General features: G+C 41.4%; 1 protein-coding gene across 1 annotated transcript in view; it reads right to left on the reverse strand.

Annotated features, from left to right (window-relative positions):
• Positions 1 to 17672, reverse strand: part of LOC124012162 (microsomal triglyceride transfer protein-like) — a 35585-nt gene extending 17913 nt beyond the window's left edge. Inside the window, exons 1-11 of the mRNA XM_046325636.1 lie at positions 17074 to 17672; positions 15484 to 15668; positions 13441 to 13584; positions 11261 to 11368; positions 10608 to 10864; positions 10106 to 10256; positions 9576 to 9733; positions 9017 to 9185; positions 5174 to 5281; positions 4419 to 4631; positions 1591 to 1802 (exon numbers count right to left, since the gene is read on the reverse strand). Of these exons, the coding sequence (XP_046181592.1) occupies positions 1591 to 1802; positions 4419 to 4631; positions 5174 to 5281; positions 9017 to 9185; positions 9576 to 9733; positions 10106 to 10256; positions 10608 to 10864; positions 11261 to 11368; positions 13441 to 13584; positions 15484 to 15668; positions 17074 to 17134 (1766 nt within the window). The 5' untranslated portion in view covers positions 17135 to 17672. The remainder of the gene's footprint in view (positions 1 to 1590; positions 1803 to 4418; positions 4632 to 5173; positions 5282 to 9016; positions 9186 to 9575; positions 9734 to 10105; positions 10257 to 10607; positions 10865 to 11260; positions 11369 to 13440; positions 13585 to 15483; positions 15669 to 17073) is intronic.
• Positions 17673 to 17899: the final 227 nt, after the last annotated feature.

Here is a 17899-nt window from a genome sequence, read left to right on the forward strand (position 1 = left end):
CTACATATCAGAGTTATCGGATTCACATGGAATTGTTGTTCAATTTAAATGTTTGAATATTAAATTATTTGTGATGGGATGAAATGTGATTTTAGCTTCTAAAATGTGAGAATTGGGTTTTCATAAGGTTAGGGCTCTGCTCAATCAGTGGCCAGCCCCAGTGAAGAGTCATGGGTTATAAAAAAGAATCAGTCACAGCCTTCTCGCTCCACTATATAAAGCCTTGACGACAATATAACCTCCTGTTCAGAGGATGTGAGGACGACGGTCTGATGTCAGAATGGTTCAGATAACTACAGAACGAAGCCAACATCAGCGTTAGTTTTGGTTGTGAATGGTATGAACTTTGAACTCTTATTCACTACAGAAGTGATACCTCCTAGCCGTTGAGTTAGCAACAGCAGCTGCAAACAAGGGTTAGGAAGGAACAGACAGAGTATCCCGTCTATTACACAACGATGTTACTACAATTGACCACCAGAGACATTCTTCAAAGGACTCGGTTTGGCAACACGGCCTTCCATCTACCACCAACCTACTGAAGTGCAGCTCAAAGTAAATATTTATTGCATTTTCCTTTTCCAAATGGCACGTAATTTAGAATGCATAAGATCCTGTATTTACGATAGCACAGCTTCTTCCTTTGTTACTCAGTCTTCCCGCTCTTTCACTCAAACCCAGCCCCTTTTCTTTTGTGTAACAAGCTGTCATATCTGTTCCGCCCGCTAGGGACTATAGGTTTGCCACTGTGCAAACATGTCTATAATAGATATAAAGGCTGTTAAGATACTGTTTCAAGGAAGGAGTGTATATACTTGGCCTGGCAAAGAGGTTTTATGCGTTTTTATTACTACGCAAGAAGTTACGAGTCCTCACTGTCCGAGAGCGAGTCAAGACCAAGTACAAATGTATCCGACACAAGACCGAGACACTCAATATGTGATCTCGAGACGGGACTGTTAGTAGGTGCCAGGTGCACAGGTTTGTGTCAAGAACTGCAAAGCTGCTGGGTTTTTCAACCACCCAAAGGACATCCAGCCAACTTGACACAACTGTGGAAAGCATTGGAGTCCAACATGGGCCAGCATCCCTGTGGAACACTTCCGACACCTTGTAAAGACAATGCCCCAACGAATTGAGGCTATTCTGAGGATGGGGTGGGGGGCTATGAGTCTATTCTTGATGTTTTGTACACTCAAGTCCCCTAAAAGGGGGGGACTACATACATTGCTGTAATTTCTAAAAGGTTCAACTAATATGGATAGAAATACCCTCAATTAAAACTGACAGTCTGCACTTTAACCTCAAACATTGTATAATTTCAAAACAACAAAATGTGTCACTGTTCCAATACTTTTGGAGCTCACTGTAAGTAATGCCTGCCTTCAATTTAGGATTTTAATTAAATAAAATGAGTGCCTGCTGGTCTAGCAAGTAACACCACTGCCTGCACCACATATACACCACCCCAGTGTGGGTACGAATCTCAGCCCAATCGCCAGTCTCCCCACTCATTTAGTGCCGTTTCAGTCTGAATAAAATGAAAATAACAAAAGAATGATCAAATCAAATGTAAATCCCATCACCCACCTGGCAGGCATTCCAAAATGGAGGATGTCCTTGACCTTGGAAAGCATGTACTTGTTCAACTCTTTGGGAAGGTTTCCGATGGACAGGAGCACATTCTTCACCTCCATGTATGAGGGGTTGCTGCTAAAGACGACATCCGCGGCTGCTGCCCTCACATTCTTCTCGTAGACCCGGCGGTTCTGGTGGTACACTCGGTTCACCGTCTGCTTCACCTGAAATGGAGTGAGGCACGAAAACAGTTTAAAAGATCAGTTTTGGTGGCCAGGCTGGTCTAGTGCGGGCACACATCTATGATGTTGGCATAAGTTTGGACCCGACCTAATGCCCTTTAACACAACTTCTCTCTATAGTTCCCCACTGCTATCATCCTTTCTATAAAATCTGAAAATACACAAACACACACACACACGGCCAAAAGTTTTGAGAATGACACAAATATACATTTTCACAAAGTCTGCTGCCTCAGTTGGTATGATGGCAATTTGCATATACTCCAGAATGTTATGAAGAGTGATCTAATTAATTGCAATGAATTGCAAAGTCCCTCTTTTCCATGCAAGTGAACTGAATCCCCCAAAAACATTTCCATTGCATTTCAGCCCTGCCACAAAAGGACCAGCTGACATCATGTCAGTGATTCTCTCGTTAACACAAGTGTGAGTGTTGATGAGCACAAGGCTGAAGATCACTCGGTCATGCTGATTGAGTTTGAATAACAGACTGGAAGCTTCAAAAGGAGGGTGGTGCTTGGAATCATTGTTCTCCCTCTCTCAATCATGGTTATCTGCAAGGAAACACTTGCAGTCATTGCTTTTCACAAAAAGGTCTTCACAGGCAAGGATATTGCTGCCAGTAAGATTGCACCTAAATCAACCATTTATCGCATCATCTAAAACTTCAAGGAGAGCAGTTCAATTGTTGTGAAGAAGGTTTCAGGGCGCCCAAGAAAGTTCAGCAAGCACCAGGACCGTCTCCTAAAGTTGATTCAGCTGCGGAATCGGGGCACCACCTGTACAGAGCTTGCAGCAGGCAGGTGTGAGTGCATCTGCACGCTCAGTGAGGCGAAGACTTTTGGAGGATGGCCTGGTGTCAAGAAGGGAAGCAAAGAAGCCACTTCTCTCCAGAACAAACATCAGGGACACACTGATATTCTGCAAAAGGTACAGGGAATGGACTGCTGAGGACGGGGGTAAAGTCATTTTCTCTGATGAATCCCCTTTCCGAATTTTTGGGGCATCCGGAAAAAAGCTTGTCCGGAGAAAACAAGGTAAGCGCTACCATCAGTCCTGTGTCGTGTCAACAGTAAAGCACCCTGAGACCATTCATGTGTGGGGTTGCTTCTCAGCCAAGGGAGTGGGCTCACTCACAATTTTGCCTAAGAACACAGCCATGAATAAAGAATGGTACCAACACATCCTCCGAGAGAAACTTCTCCCAAAAATCCAGGAACAGTTTGGTGACTAACAATGTCTTTTCCAGCAAGATGGAGCACCTTACCATTAGGGAAAAGTGATAACTAAGTGACTCGGGGAACAAAACATCAATATTTTGGGTCCATGGCCAGGAAACTCCCCAGACCTTAATCCCATTGAGAACTTGTGGTCAATCTTCAAGAGGCGGGTGGACAAACAAAAACCCACAAATTCTGACAAACTCTAAGCATTGCAAGACCAGAGGACATTTCTCCAAAAAGTACAATCTTTGTCCCCATGTTGCAAACTGTAGTCTGGCTTTTTTATTGCAGTTTTGGAGCAGCGGCTTCTTCCTTACTGAGCGGCCTTTCAGGTTATGTCGATATATGACTTGTTTTACCGTGGATAGAGATACTTTTGTATCTGTTTCCTCCAGCATCTTCACAAGGTCCTTTGCTGTTGTTCTGTGATTGATTTTCACTTTTTGCACCAAAGTACATTAATCTCCAGGAGACAGAATGAGTCTCCTTCCTGAGCGGTATGATGGCTGCGTGGTCCCATGGTTGTGTATACTTGAGTAATATTGTTTCTACAGATGAACATGGTACCCTCAGACGTTTGGAAATTGCTCCCAAGGATGAACCAGACTTGTGGAGATCTACAATTTTTTTCTGAGGTCTTGTCTGATTTCTGTTGATTTTTCCATGATGTCAAGCAAAGAGGGACTGAGTTTGAAGAAAGGCCTTGAAATACATCCACAGGTACACCTACAACTGGCTCAAATTATGTCAATTAGCCAGCAGAAGCTTCTAAAGCCATGACATCATTTTCTGGAATTTTCCAAGCTGTTTAAAGGCACAGTCAATTTAGTGTATGTAATCTTCTGACCCACTGGAATAAGTGATATAATCTGTCTGTAAACAATTGTTGGAAAAATTACTTGTGTCATTCACAAAAATATCTTAACGGACTTGTCAAAACTATAGTTTGTTAATTAACAAGAAATTTGCGGAGTGGTTGAAAAATTAGTTTTAATGACTGCAACCTGAGTGTAAACTGTAAAATTCTTTATAAATTAAATTAGCTAACATTTATAAAAACAAATTTTCCTTTGTCATTATGGGGAATTGTGTTTAGATTAATGAGGAAAACAAACCATTAAAATATTTTAGAATAAGGCTGTAGCATAAAAAAATGTGGGAATGTCAAGGGGTCTGAATACTTTCCGATTGCAGGGTACATACAACAGTATATACAGTGCATTCGGAAAGTATACAGACCACTTGAATTTTTCCACATACTTTTGGTACTCTCAGTGTCTATCGAAATAAGATAAATATATCTAAATATATGGCTCTGGGAATGGCAATCCAGCTTCCCTCATGAATGGTTGTCTGGCTAGTCCAATGGCCTCACCTCATCTGTGATGAGGGCGACGTCGTATCTCTGCAGGGCTGTGAGGGAGATGGTGCAGTATGCCCCGACCTCCGACTCAGCATATTTGGAAAACAGGGGAATGGCCTCGGGCAGCAGGGAGTTCTTCAGTGCTAGCAGGTACATCTGAATGTCTGACTCCACCTGCGTACTGTCGGGACCTTCCAGAATCATCTTCTTCACCTCAACCACAGTCTGCGTTGGACATGGGACAAAAACACACACAATAAATCAGCCAATGTATAGTTCCTTTTAAGAATTTGTGACTTTCTTTGGTGCATTTCACAACGGGATCATTTCTGTATATTTTCAAGCTATCAGACACAGCTACCTCTCACTACTGTTTCACTTCACTATTCCAGTCTGGCATTCTAATAGTGTCACATTTGGCTCAGTTAAAAAAGTCCAATCAGTATTATCTTGGTTGAAGATGATTCAATTGCTTAAAAGGGACATTTAAACACATTTTACTTCATATTCATCGAGACAATGCCTACTCATAGTTGGTTAAAATCATATGATGCACAACAAGATGACGTCATCGGAAACACTTCTATTCATCCATCTTTTGAACTATGAAACAGAAAAACGCCATTTTCACATTTGATGACGTTGGGGTGGTGCTTGAGATTATTAATATGAAGTAAAAAATAATGTTTTAATCCCTTTAAGAATTTGTTTTGTACAACTCCCCTCATTATAGACACGGGCTAAACATATCCGATAGCTTTACTCACTGGTAGCTCGCAACCTCCTTTTTGACAGAGTTTGTGCACAATGGCACCCATGATGATCACCACCGATTCTTTGATGTCTTTACTGCCAATCTTGCCCTTTGAAATGTCCTGAAAAAAAAACAATGTGTCATTATCATCATGATTTATACAGTACCCCAAAAAAACATGATTTTAAATAAAATTGCAATTTTGGAAGTCATTAGAGAGTAGGTACAAAATCTAAGAGAAGGAGAAACAACTGCCCCACAAATAATGTATGTGTTATTTCCTTTAACGCAACACAGGACATAGTCAGATTGAGCCACAGAAATGCTACAATCAAATATGTCATGAAGGGTGCATTGAGAGCGCTGGGTCGTGATCAGTATGGAGAAAACATTTTCAAATGGCAAGGTTGAAAAATATTTACACTTACCAGTCAAAAGTTTGGACACCTTCTCATTCAAAAAAAAGAAGTATTTTCTACATTGTAGAATAATTGTGAAGATATCCAAACTATGAAATTGCATTATTCCATACAACAAAAAAAAAGTGTTAAACAAATCGAAAAACATATTAAAAATGTATGATTCTTCAGAGTAGCCACCCTTTGCCTTGACAGCTTTGCACACTTTTGGCATACTCTCAAACAGCTTCATGAGGTAGTAACCTGGAATGTATTACAATTAACAGGTGTGCCTTGATAAAAGTTCATTTGTGGATGTTCTTTCTCTTCTTAATGTGTTTGAGCCAATCAGTTGTGTTGTGATAAGGTAGGGGTGGTATACAGAAGATAGCCCTATTTGGTAAAAGAACAAGTCCATATTATGGCAAGAACAGCTCAAATAAGCAAAGAGAAACGACAGTCCATCATTACTTTAAGACATAAAGGTCAGTCAATCCAGAACATTCAAGAACTTTAAACATCAAAACCATCAAGCACTATGATGAAACTGGCTCTCATGAGGACTGCCACATGAAAGGAAGACCCAGAGTTATCCTATGCTGCAGAGGATAAATTCCTTAGTGTTACCAGCCTCAGAAATTGCAACCCAAATAAATGCTTCAGAATTCAAGTAACAGACACATCTCAAAATCAACCGTTCAAAGGAGTGCATGAATCAGGCCTTCATGGTTGAATTGCTGCAAAGAAACTACTACTAAAGAACACCAATAGGAAGAAAAGACTTGCCTCCCGGGTGGCGCAGTGGTCTAAGGCACTGCATGTGCCACCAGAGGCTCTGGGTTCGAGCCCAGGCTCTGTCGCAGCCGGCCGCGACCGGGAGGTCCATGGGTTGACGCACAATTGGCCTAGCGTCGTCCGGGTTAGGGAGGGTTTGGCCGGTAAGGATATCCTTGTCTCATCGCGCACTAGCGACTCCTGTGGTGGGCTGGGCGCAGTGCACGCTGACCAGGTCGCTAGGTGCACGGTGTTTCCTCTGACACATTGGTGTGGCTGGCTTCCGGGTTGGATACGCGCTGTGTGAACCTCTAGGGGCAGTATTTCATTTTTGGATGAAAAACGTTCCCGTTTTAAACAAGATATTTTGTCACAAAAAGATGCTCAACTATGCATATAATTGACAGCTTTGGAAAGTAAACACTCTGACGTTTCCAAAAATGCAAAGATAATACCTGTGAGTGCCACAGAACTAATGCTACAGGCGGAACCAAGATGGAGCTTCAAACAGGAAGTGAGCCAGATTTTTGAGGCGCTGTGTTCCAATGTCTCCTTATATGGCTGTGAATGCGCCAGGAACGGGCCTACACTTTCTGTCGTTTCCCCAAGGTGTCTGCAGCATTGTGACGTATTTGTAGGCATATCATTGGAAGATTGACCATAAGAGACTACATTTACCAGGTGTCCGCCTGGTGTCCTCCGTCGAAATTGGTGCGTAATCTCCAGCTGCATGTATTTTTCCATGTGATTCAGAGGAGAAACCAAACTGCCACGAATGACTTATAATCGAATAGATATGTGAAAAACACCTTGAGGATTGATTCTAAACAACGTTTGCCATGTTTCTGTCGATATTATGGAGTTAATTTGGAAAAAAGTTCAGCGTTTTGATGACTGAATTTTCGGGGGTTTTTCTTAGCCAAAGGTGATGAACAAAACGGAGCGATTTCTCCTACACAAATAATATTTTTTGAAAAACTTAACATTTGCTATCTAACTGAATGCTAGGCTTAATGCTATGCTAGCTATCAATACTCTTACACAAATGCTTATTTTGCTATGGTTGAAAAGCATATTTTGAAAATCTGAGATGACAGTGTTGTTAACAAAAGGCTAATTAGATACTACGAAATTGGGGATAAAAAATATTTTTAAAACCAAAAAAAGAAGAAAAGACTTGCTTTGGGCAAGAAACACAAGCAATGGACATTAAGACTGGTGGAAATCTGTCCTTTGGTCTGATGATTCCAAATTTGAGATTTTTGGTTCCAACCGCTGTGTCTTTGTGAGACACAGAGTAAGTGAATGGATGATCTCCGCATGTGTAGTTCTCACAGTGAAGCATGGAGGAGGTGGTGTGATGGTGTGGGGATGCTTTGTTGGTGACACTGTCGGTGATTTAGTTAGAATTCAAGGCACACTTAACCAGCATGGCTACCACAGCATTCTGCAGCAACACACCATCCCATCTGGTTTGCGCTTAGTGGGACTATCATTTGTTTTTCAACAGGACAATGACCCAACACACCTCCAGGCTGTGTAAGGGCTATTTGACCAAGAAGGAGAGTGATGGAGTGCTGCATCAGATGACCTGGCCTCCACAATCACCTGACCTCAAACCAATGGAGAGGGTTTGGGATGAGTTAGACCACAGAGTGAAGGAAAAGCAGCCATCAAGTGCTCAGCATTTGTGGGAACTCCTTCAAAACCGTTGGAAAAGCATTCCAGGTGAAGCTGGTTGAGAGAATGCAAAGAGTGTGCAAAGCTGTCATCAAGGCAAAGGGTGGCTACTTTGAAGAATCTCAGATATAAAATTGATTTTGATTTGTTTAAACTTTTTTGGTTACTATATGATTCCATGTGTTATTTTAGTTTTGATTTCTTCACTATTAATCAACAATGTAGAAAATAGTAAAAATAAAGAAAAACCCTTGAAGTAGTAGGTGTCCAAACGTTTGACTGGTACTATATGTATAATAAATAAATGTACCAACACTTGCACTTGACCCCCCCTTCTCCACTGATAGCTACATTATTGAGGACATATTTACTTTCTATACCTGTGATATGTGGTTGTCCCACCTAGCTATCTCAAGATGAATGCACTAACTGTAGGTCGCTCTGGATAAGAGACTGCTAAATTACTAAAATGTAAAGTTGTAAAACATTGTGCTAATGTTCTTACTGAATATTGCCCTGTTGATGAGCATAAGGGTGCTTTCAAAACAGAAAAAAATGGATACGTAAAAAACACAGTTAGTCAGTGATTTTCACTGGGGGCCGTGCGTTGGGGGAGGGTACAGTGTTCTGCTGCGCAGTCCGTCAGAAGTCACAATGATGCATTTTTGGGTTCCCGTGTGGCGCAGAGGTCTAAGGCACTGCATCTCAGTGCAAGAGGCATCACTGCAGTCCCTGGTTCCTATCCAGGCTGCATCACATCCGGCCGTGATTGGGAGTCCCATAGGCCGTCATTGTAAATAAGAATTTGTTCATAACTGACTTACCTAATTAAATAACGGTTAAATAAAACAAAACATCTGTCTAAACAATTGAAAACATTGAACTGACTTTTTACCAAACAATTTCTCCCCATCCTGCTGTGTTGGACATGATTTTAATTTATTTTGATTTGAAGGCACCATAAGATGTAGAGTTTGAGCAAGAGTCAGCCATTGGCCACTCACCACCAAAGCCTGGAGCATTCTCTCGTTGGGGTGCGAGGCAAAGCCGCAGGCATACAGGAACCTCTCCTGCAGAACCATGCCTTTGGGGTCGGCAAAGTTGAGGAACTGCAGCATGGCGTCCAAGGAATCGGGCGTCTGGGACGAGGTCACGGCGTCCACCACCTGAGGTCTGCAGACCCCAAGAGAGTTGGAGAGAGGCGGTGAGTCAGAAGTCATATCTAAAATGGCACCATATTCCCTATATAGTTAACTATGTGGCTCTGGCCAAAAGAAACATGGGGTGAGAGACAGACAGCAAGGAAACGGGGTGAGGAGTCTCTACATCTCATAAGAAAGCATCAAAGCCTGAGAGAGAGAGAGAAAAAAAAAGACAGAAAAATAGGAGAAAATGAGAGATCAGGAAGAGAAAGAGTGATATTAGAGAAGTGAAAATAAAGAGAAGAAAATGGGAATGAAGCGGGAAAGACAAAAAAAAGAGGAGAGCGAGAGAAAGAGGCAGACAGAAAGAGAATGAAAAGGAGGGAGAGAGAGACAGAGGTGGGAAAGTGCTAGGGATTACAAGGCAGTCTTGCTGGAGCGCTTCAGCACTTGGAGGATCTCGTCCTTGGAGGCTTTCCTTATGCTCTGGATGAGAGCCAGGAAGCTTCGGGGAGCGATGGCCTTAGACAAGCTATCTGGTTCAAACTGCTTCTGGACTGCTTGCCAGTGCTCAAACAGCTAGTGGGATGGGCAGAGGAAAGGAAAAGAAAGGACAAATAGTCATGTATTAATTAAATGTTTGGTTGGCAAGGACATGTATCGACAGTGTGGTACAGTGTTGGCAAATGCAGACTACTAATAAGGGCAGCTTTTCACACTATTGTAACACCCGTACTCTGATAATTTAATTCTAGCACCATTGCAGCAATCAACCAGGCCAGCATAGTTTTGCCCTGCTCTGCCCTTTTTAATTATTCTTTAGCAAAGAGTAATTTTTTAAGCATTTGTTTTGACAGTATATTGGAACCTTTCAGAGGGAAAAGTCAGTGTCAAAGGTTGACAACAACCTGAAGCAATTTCTTTGCTTTATTGCTTCTCACAACCACTCACCGATTGACAGCCCTTGCATTGGGATTTGACCTTCTCAGCAGCCACACCAACAGCAAACAATTTCTCATCAAGTGATTTGACAACACTGGCAACATTCTTCCCCGCAGCCTCAAACGGCCCAGCCTCAATTGCTACCAGCGTCAAGCTTTGCCTGAGGACAACAAACGAACAAATCCATCATCAAATCCATCAGTTTCTGTTCCTTTGCTATTGATGTTCTCAGAAAGCCTATTCAATCGATAAGTGAAAAAAACAACATTACTTTCACAATGAAAAATGCATGTGTTGAATAAGTGTAGTAAACAATAGAAGAAAATAAACTATTGCCTCAAAGTTTACAGGATATGTTTTTCACCATTAACATTCCATTGGACTCCCTTGTGTCTTATATTTCTTAAAACTGCATTGTTCGTTAAGGGCTTGTAAGTGAGAATTTAATGGTAAGGTCTACAATTGTATTCGGAGCATGTGACAAATAACATTGGATTTGTGCCAACCTTACCTGGACACTATTTTAGCAGCGGTGGTGCGGCGTGCATTGACTGCTAAGATGTGAGTCTCCTTGGCTATGGCTGACTTAATGAAGCCATCCTCCAGGGTGAAAACAGTGACAGAGCTGGACTCCCCACTCACGCCCAGGACCTGAATGTAGGTGGTGAAGCCGGTCTCTGCGGTCTTGCAGGTCTCCAAAGCCTTGGTCCTTGTCACCTGGCCCTGGGCAGCCTTATACTCTACCGTACACCTCCCGGACACGTCATTCTGTTCCCAGACCAGACAGATCAGTCAGCCAACCAAGTACTCATACAGAAAACCATTGAAAAACAGTTTTAAGCAATTGTTTGAATGATTTACATTGAGAATTCATAAAATTGTATTTTACAGTGCATTATTTTTTTACATATTTTTTTGATGACATGATATAATGGCAATTACATGAGTATCCACTTATTACTTTTTGGTTTCTCTAGGAATCATTGAAACAAAAATCATACATTTAATCAATTTAGTACATGTGGTGGTTACCAATTGAGTTTATTAAAAATTACCCAAAAGTAATTTATCTTAGTAAGTGCCTGCTAAAATACGACTGTAGAGTAAAAAATTTAACTGTTTCCATGATTACCTATAACTGCATATGCATTGGATCTCATTTACCTCTATGACCTTCCCAGATCTGCATTGCACCTGCAGCAGGCTGGCCACACCCCTCTTCAAGTTCTTAATGGAAGCAGGCTCCGCCTTATAGCAGTAAAAGCTGCTCACCTGAAACAGAGGAATGGAACAACAAACAAGTCAATACGATACGAAAGTGACTTCTTATTTGCTGAAAGTGTGCATAGTAACAATGCACTAGAGTCAAATGACAGGGAACAGTGACATAACTGTAGTTCTCAGATTAACATTATCTAAGTGCCTCAGATAATCATGTGATGTCAACAAACGGAAAACGGTCTGACTTCATAGGATCTGACTGAACTTCATCTTGAGGGTGTTCCTTGCGAGGGAATTCCTTTTTTCTTGGCAAGGTATGCACATGGCATTGCGCAGGGGCCAATATGAGTGCCATTTTCTTGTCAAGGAATGCCCACGGCAAGGAACGCAACCCAAGACAAATTCTGCAGTCAGACACTATCAAACAAATGTCTTATTCACTTTCCCAGCATATTCCACTCAACTCAGGGCATCATACTATAAAATCACACTTTGAGGCTTAGATTAAATGACTAGATTGATTAGGCTTTATTTACTATATTTGTTAAAAACTATAACCTTCTTTAACCTTATTTGTCCATATTCAGCCTTTATAAACTCAATAGTGATAGAAAGCTTTATTTTAAAAACCATGTCTAACATTGCAGAGATTGCAGAAAAAAAAGTCTTAAATACAATACAGAAGTACAAAGGTTGCAGACAATAGATCACATTGTAGTAAAAACAAACACATCGTCACCCTAAGGTCACCATTATCACAAAAGTTTCAAAATCTTTGTCACTCGTTCATTAACTTACACTCACCGGGAAGTTTATTAGGTACATAGGTGGCTCCTACAGACAGTGAGTCACATGGCTTGTAATATGAAGCAGGCAAACAGGCATCAAGGCATTCAGTTACTGTTTGATTGAACATTACAATAGGCAAAACAAGTGACTTAAGCATCTTTGAGCATGGTATTCTGGGTTTTTCACACACGACTGTGTCTAGGTTTACAGAGAATGGTGTGACAAACAAAAACATCCAGTCAACGGCAGTCCTGTGGGCGAAAACAGCTTGTTGATGAGAGTGGGCCAAGGAGAATGACATGAATCATGCAAGCTAACAGACGTCCAATCTGCATCAACTGTGTGATGCCATCTCGTCAGCATGGACCAACATCCCTGTGGAACATTCCTGTGGAATGCAAAGGGGGGGGTTCGACTCGGTAGTAGATGGGTGTATCTAATAAACTGTCCGGTGAGTGAATGTAATCACTTATTATAGTTTGTAATACTATGAGATACATTTAGTTTCAATATGTACAGTCCAGTGCTAAATTGTTACTATTTTCATAACAGATTTAGCTGATCACAATGCATTCAACAGGACATTCACTGATCAACTGGTTCAACTATTCACCTCACCCTGTCTGTGTCATCAAGGAACGGGGCCCCTTTGCCACGCCAATGCCCCCACACTTGTCTCCCGTGGGATCTGATAACCGGACGGCCGGCAATCTGAAGGGTTGACCTTTGCACATACACACCATCTGTCTGGTATTTCCCCTTCCAGCGTCACCACACTAACACATTGCCAATTACAGCTCCATTAATAGTCCTCGGAAATATGGATGTTGTCAAGGATGCTCCGGAAATGGCTCCCATACTAGATTACGTATTTTTTTAAATCTTAACTGATCGTAGTAAAAGTGATGGTTGATGTAGAAATACATGTAAAATTGAACAATACTTTTATGACTATTGACCTATGAAGATATAACAACAAAAGTACTGCAATGATAGAAAAATAGCTATTTGTAGTATATCTAGTATACTTCTGGTAATAATTAAACACCCTACTACCTACACATGTTACTACATCTACCTATGGCAGATAATCTCCACTACAGTATACCCAAAGTACATTCGTGTTCCTAGTAACTGCCTTAAATTCAATCAATAAATTTAGCATTATGCATCGATAAAAACATACAGTAACACTTTACTTTGCGCCTGCAGGTATAATGCATTATGATCCGTTCTAATTTTTTTTAGACCTGTTATGAGCATGAATGAGCCCCTTTATAATGTCTAATAACTGTTTGTTTCCATAGACACAAATCAACATCCACAGCTCTTACCTTTCCGTTTTTCAGGTGCACCATGAACGGCCTTTCCAGTGCTGCCAGCTTCTTCTCTCCGAGAAGGCTTTGCGTTGTTGCGCCCTGGAATATGTTCTTCTTGGCTGAGCGTGGGGCCACATTGTTTATCTTCACATTTGAGATCTGTGGATGGGAATGGAAGAGCTTGTTAGATGATCTGGAGGACAAAGAGGAGGAGGACATAGTAATGTTAAGAAAAAAATAGGAATTTATAACATGGATGCATGTTCCTCAACGGGCAGAAGAAAAGTTAGTGACTAAAAAGCTTAGGACATTTCAAGCAGCTCAATATCAATATTCTCCATAGAATACAACCAGAGTGGAAGGTATAGACTTCAAATAGTATTTGAAATCTTTAAAAAAAATGTCAGTGTTTGGTTTAGCCTGTCTGGAATTCCAGGCAGGCATGTTGGCACTTTTGAGATGACTGATTTTGGGCCAGGCACACACAATTAAGCACAACTTAAGTGTAACAGAATTCAAATACTATTTGAACCCAGGCCTTTTTAAATACAATTTATAAAACAGACTCCCTGAGGGGCATGTCTGAGAACTTAAGTACTATTTTTACACAATCAGACCAGGCCTTTTTCTATTTGTGCCAATTACAGGGGACATTAAGAACCTCTTTCCCAGGACCACTTTCCCAGGATCATATCAATATGTGGTTGAGTTCTTTCCTTTCACATTGTAAACAATATGTTGCATGTATAAACTCCAACATGTACCCTCCCAAAACAAGAGGTGTTTTCAAAATATATATATATATATATCCCAGGGAAACATGTAACCAGGTTTGACAAAAACTGGCTCTGTCTGACCCTGAATGAATCCTAAATCAACCCCTAACCCCTACTCACTGCGTTTGTGTAGATCTGAAAAGACTGGATAGGTCTAAGTGTTGTGGTGAACGTCCCAACTAGGCGAGGTAGGGTTACTGCCATAAACCAGTTACACATATCCAATACTCTCAGATCTACATATGGTCTAATGGCTGGGGTTTTAACGGTGGATTTGGGATTCAGATTAATCTATCAAACATACATTTTTGTCATTTAGCAGACATTCTTATCCAGAGCGACTTACAGTTAGTGCAGTGGTCGCCAAGCAGTCGATCGCGATCAATCTTCAAGGCATTCCATGTCATTCACCAAATATTTATGTAGAAAAGCCAACGAACGATAAAGGCTTGCGCTCCTTTTTTAAAATCGTGTTGCTGGTAGGTGCACTTCACTCAAAAGTCCTGCGCATCGGGTAGCAAAGTGTTCCCATGAGACAAACTCCACCTACCTGGCAAATCTGTGACTAAATCGAATGCACCTACTGCGCTGCCCAATCGGATAGCTCAAATCACAGTGGCTACAGAGCTTCCATGACCCTGGCCACAGCCACGTTTAATAGGCTACTAGCCTATGTAAGATTGAATAACTTAAAACCCATGACCACAGAGAGACTCAACGATTACAGCTGTTTTTATGAGTGAGTTCATGTTCAAGTTTATATTCAGCACGGTCACTGTTTTTATTCAACACTATTATAAAACGCGCTCCTCCGTACTTCCGCTCGGGCTGCAGCTGCAATGAAAGAGTAGCCAAGTATCGATAGCCCTGCGTTTTATTATTATTATTAGCAGCTCGTCGTGTCGATTTTAATATTAAGGAATATTTAACTTTCTCTTGTCATAGGAACAACATGAATTTGTGCATGAGGCAGATGCGGTGCGATTCGAGTTTCGCCATCAAGGTGGAAGACCCCTCTCTCTGGTCAGTCTCACTGGAGGAAAGGAAGGAGAGAGCAGGGACCGTGAGAGGCGGTTGGAAAAAAAATAGTTTTGAACTCTGAATTTCAAGTCAGAAACCCGGGCATCTTTCTAGAGCTCTGACTTTTCGACCTGAAGATCACTGATGTCGTGATTTGATCTCGTTGACCATCAGATGCAGGTACCATCAGTCCAGTGCATTTTCCCTCAATGTAGCTATCAGCAAAGTCAGGATGAGGAGGTGGTGCTGTGGGATTATTTACCACCAGTTGTATGAGCTGGTCGTCCTTGCTGCTGGGGTCTCTCCACACTAAATTGACATCCACGTCACTGGAGATCCTATAGCCAGAACTGCCATCTTTTGACCCCTTGGCCCTGTCCACCAGCACCTCCGTGGTGTAGCTGAATTTGTACAACCGGTCATTGTTCAGCCTGGGTCCAGCAGCACCTGAAACAACAGGAGGGGGCATGCTGGAATCACAGCGTGATATCAAAACGCACAGAGTGAGATGTCTGTCAAAACCACTCCTAAAAAAATAGTTGGTATATACCATTAAGCAGTGATTGAATTAAGGTATTTTCCTCAGCAGTCAATTACTTCCCTTTGTATGTCAATCATTACAAAAAGGCTTGAGTTCAGATTGGAGGAATTAATTACTCTGTTAGATTTGTAATGTCTTGGCAACAATTAACCGTTTAACCATTACACACGTTACCTAGTCCCCTGACTAATTGCTACTGGTTCGACAGAGAAAGATCAGGCAGGTGGATGAGACTGTGATACATGTAAAACCATGTGTAGCTTTGGGCAAAATACTTCCAAAAATCCTATCCTCTGTTGCAGATTATTTAAACCAGACAGTAATATGTATACATCCTGGATTCAGAAGGTGAGCCCTTCATGGTGGTGCAATTGCAGCTTGTAATATTGTGTCATTATTACGAGAACCCTTGTAAGCTAAACCTACGATGGTCTACGTTTCTGATGGACACAATCAACACTGGAGACAGTGAACGTTGTGCGTGGACTATTAAAGTCCTCTATTGCTCTAATACAGTGTAGCATTCCAAAAGAAGTGACATTAGGCCATGAGTCAAGACTGACGTGTCACTTTCGAGTTGCATCACCAAGTGCTGAATCAAACATACAAAATCTGTCACAGACAGCTGTATTCAACCACTTTGTCAACTGCCTCAGTTTCTACTGACCAAGTTGAACATTAAAGAATTCAATTAATATCGCCTATGATTAATAGATATGGCACCCAAAGAAACTACTTTACCACCACCAACTACAGTAGTATCCACAATACCTACCCTGCAGGTTGCCTCAAATGTTTAGGGGACTATTTACTATTGGTTGTGTACTTAAATGTTTATTTAACTAGGCAAGTCAGTTATGAAACAAATTCTTATTTACAATGAAGACCTACCCCGGCCAAATCTTAACAACGCTGGGCCAATTGTGCACCGCCCTATGGGACTCCCAATCACGGCCGGTTCTGATACAATCTGGAATCAAACCAGGGTCTGCAGTGATGCCTCTAGCACTGAGATGCAGTGTCTTAGACCACCACACCACTCAGGAGCCCACATTACATCACCAGGAAACTCTATGTAACTATTGCATTTAGGGACAAACATGTTTTGTGAATCTCCAGCAAAAGTGATTTGTTGGTTTCTTGGCTTTTGCAAGACCATTCAAAGGTTTTATTACAGAAGTTCCAAGGTCACTGACTGTAGGCCTAGAGCCCAACTCCTAACATACTCTCTAAGCAAATCACAAACCAACACAATATAAAACAACATATTCATCACACATGTCGGTACATGAAAAAAATTCAATAACTCACCTCTATTAGAAGCAGAAAATGAAGATGTCATGCAGAGCAAAAGCACAAAGAGAGCTAACATTTTGCACTATTATATTAGGAGCAAGAAGGTAATTGCAGGTAAAACTTTACTGAATAGGCGCTCACAGGCCAGAAAGAAAGGCTCAGCTACCTGAAGCTACTCAAATTATGTTAAACGATGTGGAGGGCAGAATCCAAACTCCACGCTCAAGAACTAAGTACGAGATAAAGAGCAAATCATTAACTTGTAGCGCAGAATTTTAACAATCCCTTCAAATATCGATAGGTGCAATGCCCACTGTCGCTGGGGGATACGGGAGCAGTTAATTTCAGTTACTACACCTAATGATCGGATGATAGGCTTATCAACAGCGCATGCACAAATGCGAATTGACATCGATATTTCGTCCTCAAGCAGTAGCCTATCATGATAAAATCAGCGAGACAATTACATATAGGCTAAAACAGTAGTTTCACAGCAGTAGCGATACTGCCGAATTTGGCCCAAATTTAAGCAACACGTTTAAAACAATAAAACTCTACATTTACAACGTACGTCTAAAGTGGTTAAACTATGGTGACATTTACCCCTCGGTTGTCAGACGGCGACAATTTGAGTTTGAACCTTTCACCTAATTTTGCATGTCGGTAATAAACAGATTGACATTGTTGCACACACGGTTGAAGGAAATTGACTATACACGTCACACTATAACTGCCAGCATATGAGCCAATGGTAAGTATTTGTTTTTTTGCCGTGTTTGTGTGCGGTTTGGGGGAATTTCTAAGCACCAGCTTGAGGTCAGTTTTGCGTTTTTCCCCCACT

Source organism: Oncorhynchus gorbuscha, linkage group LG24 (assembly GCF_021184085.1).
Source record: "Oncorhynchus gorbuscha isolate QuinsamMale2020 ecotype Even-year linkage group LG24, OgorEven_v1.0, whole genome shotgun sequence".
Lineage (NCBI taxonomy): Eukaryota > Metazoa > Chordata > Actinopteri > Salmoniformes > Salmonidae > Oncorhynchus > Oncorhynchus gorbuscha.